The sequence below is a fragment of the Notechis scutatus genome, chromosome 8, assembly GCF_049901735.1.
Source record: "Notechis scutatus isolate UNSWTSFEM ecotype Mainland chromosome 8, rNotScu1.2, whole genome shotgun sequence".
NCBI classification, from domain to species: Eukaryota; Metazoa; Chordata; class Lepidosauria; order Squamata; family Elapidae; genus Notechis; species Notechis scutatus.
Genome location: NC_142016.1, coordinates 24,478,223 through 24,487,161, shown reverse-complemented (window position 1 = coordinate 24,487,161; position 8,939 = coordinate 24,478,223). Strand labels below are relative to the sequence as shown.

At 46.4% G+C, this 8,939-nt stretch overlaps 1 protein-coding gene across 3 annotated transcripts; it reads left to right on the top strand.

Annotated features, from left to right (window-relative positions):
* The first annotated feature begins 1,140 nt into the window (after window positions 1–1,140).
* LOC113426926 (E3 SUMO-protein ligase ZBED1-like) lies at window positions 1,141–8,914 on the top strand. Of its 3 annotated transcripts, none has more exons than XM_087971193.1 (3): window positions 1,141–1,417; window positions 4,502–4,655; window positions 5,506–8,914. In XM_087971193.1, the coding sequence occupies exons 2-3, from the start codon at window positions 4,508–4,510 to the stop codon at window positions 7,554–7,556; spliced, it is 2,199 nt and encodes a 732-aa protein (XP_087827319.1). In that variant the 5' UTR covers window positions 1,141–1,417; window positions 4,502–4,507; the 3' UTR covers window positions 7,557–8,914. The 3 variants fall into 3 exon arrangements, with proteins under 3 accessions (XP_087827319.1, XP_087827320.1, XP_087827321.1); XM_087971194.1 differs by having other exon boundaries at window positions 1,162–1,417; window positions 5,539–8,914; XM_087971195.1 differs by having other exon boundaries at window positions 1,243–1,417; window positions 5,405–8,914.
* The last annotated feature ends 25 nt before the right edge of the window (window positions 8,915–8,939 follow it).

Genomic DNA, 8,939 nt, shown 5'->3' with positions numbered 1-8,939 from the left:
TTCTGGGAGTTGAAGTCCACAAGTCTTAAAACTCTCAAGTTTGAACACCTCTGTATATAAACCATTCTAAAAGAGCCAGTGTGTAAAGGGAAGTCTATCTGTGCCTTCACATCGCTCTCAACCCCTGGGGAGTTCCTGGGCTAGTTGCTGCCCTTTTTCTTGGCAACATTTTCAGAAGGGTTTTGCCACTGCCATCTTCCTAGCGCTGAGAGAGCGCAACTGGCCCAAGGTCACCCAGCTAAATGCCTAAAACAAGACTAGAACTCACAGTCCCTCTCCGTTTATTAGTCTGGTGCTGCTTTTAGCCACATACCCAAGTGGCTCTCTTAAAGACAAGGATGGTTGTGAAATAAATCATAGGTTAAATCTGATTAAAAGTAGTGTTTCTCCACGCAGTGCATGCTTGTTGCAAAACTTTGCTCCGCGAATGCCTACTGTTCAAGCCCCTCGAGAATCAAAGGACAATACCGAGGTCCTTTCGAACTCTGTTATACTGCCACCCAATCCATCAGAATAAAGATGGAAGGGACCTTGGAGGTCTTCTAGTCCAACCCTCTGCTGAAGCAGGAGATGCTATACCATTTCAGACAAATGACTGTCCAGTCTCTTCTTAAAAACCTCCAGTAATGGTGCACCTATAACTTCTGACAGCAGCCCATTCCATTGGTTAATTGTCCTCACGGTTAGAAAGTTCCTCCTTAATTTCAGGTTGCTTCTGTCTTTGATTCCATCCATTGTTTTCTTGTTCTGCCTTCTGGTGCTTTTGGAAAATAACTTGACCCCCTCCTCTTTGTGGCAGCCCTCAAATACTGGAATACTGCTGTCATGTCTCCCCTAGTCCTTCTTTCCTCTAGACTAGCCAAAGCAAAATCCTGCAATGGTTCTTTTTCACTGCTTTCACTGCTGGTAATATCTCGTCCTCAGCATTCTTCTGTGGAAAACCAGAAAGCTACAAGACAGCCTTTGCCAGGGAAGTCCAGCATCCAGGCAGCAAATCCCAAATGCTGAGGACACTTTTGAAGGGGGAAAAAAATGTTAACACCACGATAGCAAATAAATAAATATATCTTTGCAGCCATTGCACTGCAAGCTGTGAAAGGGATTTCTAACAACTCCGCCAGATAAGGGCATCCTTTGCTGCTTGCCAGCTAAGCAGGAGAAAGCAAGCTTTCAAAACTAAAAGGCAGACAACCGACAAAAAATGGGTTTATCCTGGTTGTCCTTCGGGGGCGGAGAGTGGGGGGGGGGGACCCCTCTCAATCTGGGGACGCTTTTAGCCCTGCTGTGAACTTTTTAGAGGAGCCCTACAGGAATCACTTCCCCCAAGAAAGGTTAGCCTGTAATCCCATTTTGCTGCGCCAGGAGCTGTGAGACCACACAGAACTGGAGGCTGCCCTCCGCTCATCGTAACAAAGGAGTAAGTATCGCTTAAACAGCTGTTATCTCCGTGTAAGGATGGCAGGAATCTGGGGTGCCAAGTAGGTCGCCTTTGCTCCTTGAAAACTTTTCCCTTGCTGTTCAGGCTCCCAAAAGCTGCATTTGACGCCTTTGGGGGATGTTTTAACGGGAGGGAGAGATGGGATGGGCAGCGTGGAATTCCAAGCAGAAAATTCACCTGTCCCCAAGGAACGTTTTGGCTTTCCCGATGGACGAATCCGGTGAATGTCTCGGCAAGATTGGGTTGAGCCTCTGGTGGGAATTAAAACCTGCCTCCCTCCAAATAGGGGTATTTTGAAGCACCTCTTTGGTTGTCGGATGAAATTGATAACGGTGAAACCGATGTCATAGCAGAAATCCATACGGGCAAAATAATACATTCAAATTCGCATCCCCATTTTTAAATTGCCGTCCCGAACAGGTACACTGTTGGCACACGCACGATATTCGGGGGGTTTTGCCCTTCTTAGGGGGCTGCAGCAGCATAGAGAATTTTTTTTTGACAAGAATAACGGGCTGATGTGCAACGGATAACAGCATTGTCGCATTTCCTAACCTGGCGCATTCCCGTTGTGCTGGATTACAACTCCCATTCATTCACTCCGACCAGCGTGGCCTTTTGAGAGTCATGGGGGTTGTGGAATCTCTTTTATGTAAAATAAATAAATAAATAAACCCACAAGGAAGGCTGCGCTAGCCATAGGGGGCTGCAAGCTTGAATGCAATAAATCGTGTACGATTCTGAGATTGTGAGAAACAAGCGATGGAATTAATTTGTGTAATTAATTAAACAGATTAAACATACAGGGCCTATTCATTATAAGAAAGCCATGCTGAATAGACTATTTAAAATTAACTCAGCCTTCCAAAGTTGGTAAAACAAGGACTCAAGATTGTTGGGGGACAAGAGGCCGACTCTGTATAAATCGCTTAGAGAGGGTTGTAAAAGCACTGTGAAGTTGTATATAAGTTTAAGGGCTACTGCTATTTTCCTTCCTTCCTTCCTTCCTTCCTTCCATCCATCCTTTCCTTCCTTCCTTCCTACCTACCTACCTTCCAAGGTGGGTAAAATGAGGACCCAGATTGTTGGGGGCAAGAGGCTGACTCTGTAAATTGCTTAGAAAGGGCTATAAAGCGCTGTAAAGCAATATATAAGTCTTATTGCTCTTCCTTTTCTCCTTCCTTCCTTCTTTCCTTCCTTCTGAGGTGGGTCAAATGAGGACCCAGATTGTTGGGGGCAAGAGGCTGGCTTAGAGAGGGCTGTAAAAGTGCTGTGAAGCAGTCTTATAAGTCCAAGGGCTATTGCTATGTTCACTTAATGTCCAGTGCAAAAAAAAAAAGGTCGCAAACTCCGATCTGGTCACGACAATCCATTTTACAACCGTCATGACTTACGCCCATGATTACGGTCGTAACTCAAGGATTCCAACCGACAAAAAGCTCCTCAGCCAAATAAATTCTTTTCTTTTCTTTTTTCCAAGCAGCTGTGTGAGGTTGGGGTAGCGATACGCCCCAGCAGTGAAGCAAAGACCAAACTCAGACAGATAAAGAAATAAAAAATAGCCACACAACAGATGGGAAGGAAACTCCGTAGGGAAAGCTGAAAGCAGGAGCCATAACGAAGGACACGGAGATTGTTCCTGAATCACAAAAGGCATGTAATTAACTTTGAAGGCATCCTGATGTTTTCACCGCAGATGTGAGATGGCTGGGGGGGGGATATTCCCTCCCCCCCGCCCCCCAGGAATCTGAACACCAAGGATATTTCAAAGTCAAAGCAATTATATTTTATTCAGCAGCAACCTGTCATCTCAGGATGACATGTGGTTAAAGCTGAGCCACGCTCTGTGGAAAGGAGTTCACAAAGCAATTTTTTTTTAAAAAAAGGGGATTATAGGGAGTCCTTGATTTACCACCATGGATTTTTGACAGTTGCAGAGTCCTGGGGTCATGTGATTTCCCCCACTGCAACCTCCAGACAAGCAAAAATTAGTGAAAAAGCCAGATTCTTTGAGAGCTGTACAGAATTCCATTTTAACGTAGGCCGATGAGTGTACACATTCGAAGCGACAATCAAGTTATTCTCAGTTTTCTAATAAATTCACTTAACCGCTGGATTACAAACTTCTCAAGCGCAGCGATTCACTTAACAAGCCTGTGGCGAGAAAAGTTGTAAGATGGGGAATCTTTAACAAATGTCTCACTTAGCCGCGGAAATTTTGGCCTCCGTTGTGATTGTAAGACAAGGAGCGATCTATTTTTTTTTTTAAAAAAAAGCAATCCTCATCTTTTGTTATGGAATCTTAAAGACAAGTCGGGCACTTTGTTTGGAATTTACTTCTATGGTTTATGGACCCAATCTTGTATAAATCCGTCGTTTTTCATTAAATCCTCTTGCAAGGTGAATTATGGGGAGTTCTTTAGCCCTGTAGCTCTTGAGAAAGTCACTAATGTGTTTCCCCGAAAATAAGACTGTCTTATATTTTTTGGCCACCCAAAAAGGCACCAGGTCTTATTTTCGGGGTGGGGGTGGGGTGGGTGTCATCCACCGATTAACCTCACTTGCGCGCATCACCTCCGGCCTCCTTTTCGCTGTCGGAAGCCTTCAGGAACTCTTCTTTTGCGGCTGGCAAGGCTTTCCTGAAGGCCTCTGCAGCTGATAACAGAGCTCTGGATCGATCCAGAGCTTTCTTATCAGCTCCAGAGGCCTTCAGGTAAGTCTTGCTGGCTGTGGAAAAAAATGGGCCAGCAAGGCAGGTGTCGGTGTGCGAGGCCTGGCTACACCTGTCCAAAGGTAAGTAGTAGGGCAGCTCCCCCCGACATCCCCACCCTAGCTTAATTTTTACCTGTCCTCTCTGGAGTGGGCAGGATCTTAATTGGGGCTTATTTTGGGGGGGTAGGGCTTATATTAGGCGCACACGTAAAAATCAAACTAGGACTTACTTTCAGGGTCGGTCATATTTTCGGGGAAATTGGGTATGTAAAATAATATGAAGACCAGATTCGTGTATTGTTTCTGATGCTACTTTGTCCTTTTTCTCCCCCTCTTGATTCTCACTTTAAGACCGCAATGGAAGATGTGAGCTCCAAAAGGGCCAGCGACTTCTTACAGAAATGCGTTAAGCTGGAGGACAATGAGGGGGAGCCCGCAGCCAAGGAGATCTTGGAAATTCAAAGCCTCCCTCTACTCGCTCCGTCCTATCCTCAGACAGTGCAAGGTATGGGAATTTCTCCAGAAATTGCTGCACCTAGAACAGTGTTTCTTCAACCCTAGCAGCTTTTAAGACAGGTGGACTTCAACTCCCAGAATTCCCCGGCCAGCAACACTGGGTGGCTCTCTTTAAGTAGATTTATTTATGTATTTCTCTATTTATTGATTAGGGATTATTTTTTTTGCCCACCTTTATTACTTTATAAGTAAGTCAAAGGTGGCAGACATACCTAATACTCTTTCCTCCTCCTACTTTCCCCACAATAATTCTATGAGATGAGTTGAGCTGAGAGAGAGAGAGAGAGAGCGCAAATGGCCCAAAGTCACCCAGCTGGCTTTCATGGCTAAGGCGGGACTAGAACTCACCGTCTCCTGGTGATTGGCCCAAAGCCACCCAGCTGGCGTTCTTGCCTAAGGTGGGACTAGAACTCCCATTCTCCTGGTGATTGGCCCAAAGTCATCCAGCTAGTTTTCCTGTTTAAGGTGGGACTAGAACTCTCAGTCTCCTGGTGATTGGCCCAAAGTCACCCAGCCGGCTTTCATGCCTAAAACAGAATACTGATTTCTAGGCCAGCCACTTAACTACTAAACCAACATCCTGGTAATTTGTAAAAGACAGAGTGATTGTATCATAAAAACTGGGAATGCACCTAAAATAAGAATTGTCATGAGGTCCAAGTAGCCTTATAATAACACTTTCCTGGAAGCGATGTCAGTCTTTGATGATGACGCCCCATCCCAAATCTCCCACCCCAGATCTCCCATCCCAATCCTTTGATATGTGGCCCATTCAACTATGCTGCAATTAACCACAAAGCCTGCGGGTTACTGTGTCCTCTCCTGTTCCATTTTGACAGAGGAGATTTCAATGGTTTTCAATACTTGTGCAGTGCCAGCCAATCTGGGCCCCTGTGCCAGGAGGCGGCGCGAGAAAGCCAACAGCCACGACGGGACCAGCACGTCTCTCTACGTCGACCGCCGGAAGTCCAAAGTGTGGAACTACTACACCAAGCTGGGCGACGCCTACGTGGAATGCAACGTCTGCAAGAAGCAGCTGTCCTTCCACAACAGCACCACCACCATGAGAGAGCACCTGGTGCGCAAACACAGCATCCGTGACACCCTCCTCTCGCAACTGAAGGACGACCAGGTGCCAGACCCCGACTATGTGGCTCAGGAGAACGCCATAAAGAGAGCTCGCCAGCTGACCCCCGAGAACAACAATCCCTACCACGCGGTGACCTGCACGGAACCCAGGACAGACGTGATTCTGGAACTGGTGCTAGAGATGATCTTTCGGGACTTGCATCCGCTCTCCGTAGTGAAAGACAAAGGTTTTGGCCTCCTCATTGGCTACTTAGAACCTAGCTTTGTTCTCCCATCCCCTGTGCAGCTCTCTAGCATGCTGTGGCATCGATACAACGTCGTCAAGCAACACCTAGAACACTACTTGCAGACAGCTCAGTCGATTGTCCTCTGTGCCGAATTCTGGCTGTCTCACCCCAACCAGAGGTACTTGACCATTGTGACGAATTTTATTGATGGAGAGTGGCGGCGGGCCAGGTGCATCCTGGAGACCCAACAGGTGCACGAGAACAAAGCGGAGAGCAACCTGGGAGATAGGCTGTACGCGGTCCTCACGGACTTTGGGTTGTCCAACAAATCGGTCTTCTGCATGATGCATGACAGCCTGCAGGATCTGGAGGCCAATTCGTCCCACCTGAAATGCGTCTACGGCTGGACCAGCCTGTGCTGCGCAGCTCATTTGCTGCACCTGTGTATCAAGGCCGGCCTCGAGGTGGAACAGGTGCAGGAAGCGTTGACCGCGGCTCGAAGCATCGTCCGTTACTTCCAGCAAGACGCCAAGGCCACTTGCTCCCTCAACAGCAAACTAGAAGCCATCAACAAGACCAAACTGAAGCTGGTGACAGACACCGGGGCTCGGTGGATAACCACCATCGAGATGTGCGAGTGCCTGCTAGACCTCAAGTGGGCCATCATGTCCGTTTTGGAGGAACATCCCAAGGGACCTTTGGTGGTCCAGAATTTAGCTGATCACCAGTGGAAGCTCTTGCAGGACCTGGTGCCCGTGATGAGGACGCTGAAGATTGCCACGTCATTCTTGCGAGAAGAACAGAATTTCTCCATCTCCTCCCTGATGCCTTGCATCCACGGTATCATCACCGCCATCGGACAGCAGTCGGAAGAAGCCAGCGGCATCATCAAAATGGTGGTCAGCAATATCAGAGGGGAGCTAACCCAGCGTTGGGGTATTTTGGAGGAAAATAAGTTGCTGGAGAGCCCAGCGGTGATTGCGTCGTTTCTAGATCCTCGATTTAAGGAAATGAGGTTCCTCAGCCCAAGTCTACGGAGCGAGTTGCACAAGAAAGTCAAGGCCATGTTGTCCCAGTTCTTCAATCCTCAGACCCCGCCAACCAACCCGTTCTGGGTGCCCAATTCTGATTACAAAGCAGAGGTTAACGAAGCAGCCGGCCAGCTAGCCGCTCATAAGGAGAGAAGTGCAAGTGGACAATCTCAAAGTATATATGATATCCTTCTGGGAAAAGACCCTACGGAAAGCATGCCCGAGATCCATCAACAGCTGGAGAACTACATCGTGGAACCGCTCTGCAAGCGTAGCACTAACCCCTTGGATTGGTGGAAGAGCAACGAACACCGGTTCCCCTCGGTGGCCCGACTAGCCCGACAATATTTGGCTATACCGGCGACAGTTGTACCTCCAGATCAGGCCTTTGCTGCTAGCGAAAGTGTGCTGGAGCACCGGAGAGGCGTGCTGGCCCCTGAAAACCTGGACCAAATTCTTTTCTTGCACCAAAATTTTGACTTTTTAGAATCAATGCGAAATGGGAACGAGAATCTGAGTAAGTCTGGGCATAGCCAGTACTGAAAAACAAACAACCCAGACGTGGGAAGAGCATAGAAGTCAGCGTGTCCTGATGTAGCCAATGCACCACGGAGGGAGGGAGAGAGGGAGGGAGGAAGAGGAGGATCAGTTTAAAAAAGGATGATTTTCAGGTTACTTTAACCAAACTGGCAGCAGGGTAATGAGCTCATCCTTTAATTTAAAAACCAGTTGTTTCGTTCAAATAAACTGCCCTGGGTTTCATTTCCATCAATAGGACACTTGTGGGCTATATTGCAAGTCATAATAATGGCTAATAATGGCTAATAATCTCGCTTTGAACAGGTTCATAGAGATAAAACTCATAATGCTTATTTATTCTATTTTAATCCTATTTAGCAAATAAAAGGATGCAAAGCTAGGAAAGCCCATTTGGCAAGTATCTGCCACTGTGTTTGTCTCCGGTCATTTTCACGGCTCTGCCGTATCATTAGGCCCACGTCACACGCTATCTTCAAAGTGTGGAAACTCTACTTGGTTCTCTACAGTGAGTGTAGATTATTAATTCTAATTTCAAGATCTCCAAGAATACCCTGAAGTTGTCCACAGTGATTGCAAATGTGAATGCAAAAAAGCTGGCCCCAATGTACGACGGCAGTGAACAAACATGTTTTAAATTAGTTTTATGGCTCTGAAGTTAATGTAAACACAACTGCAGCCGTTTTTTTAAAAAATGTCCTGCTCTCAGGCATGTAACTCAAACTACGACAAGACCCCTAAAGAAAGGGAGGTAGACAGCAATAATTGATTGGAGTCTGAATGAAGAGTCAAGTTCTGAATGGCCTTAGTATCCAATTTACTCGTCCATTGATTGAAAATGCATTTGTAATCCTTGTTTCCATCATCGATGGATGAAGTCAGAATAAATGCCAGGAGGAACAGATTTGTTATACAGGGGAGCCTCAGTACTCAACTGCTTTGAAACTAACCAAAAACACATTTTGATGCGAAAATTTTGCCCCAGTACTCATCATTTGTTTGGTACTCACTGCACAAGCTAGAACTTGTCATTGTAGGCTTGCCTACATTATTCTTATGGGAAATTGTTTAGTAGTCATTGTTTTTGGGACTCATCGTACCACCCAGAAACAATTAACAGTGAGTGCCGAGGTACCACTGTATCTGGCAGGGAGGGGTAAACCCTAGTTCCCTTAAACAGGATTAGCAGTCACATTAATTTAGGTTGATGTTCCTCAGTTTTGTTTCCTCCTTCCTATGTGGGCTTGTCACTTATGCAAAATCGTTGTGCAATAAACTGAAACAAGGTTAACAAGATAAGCACCGAGTCTATTGACTTAGAGGAATAGATTCAGTGGATAAAATAAATAAAATAATTCAGTTCATCTGTCTACTGTTGTTACTGGGCAA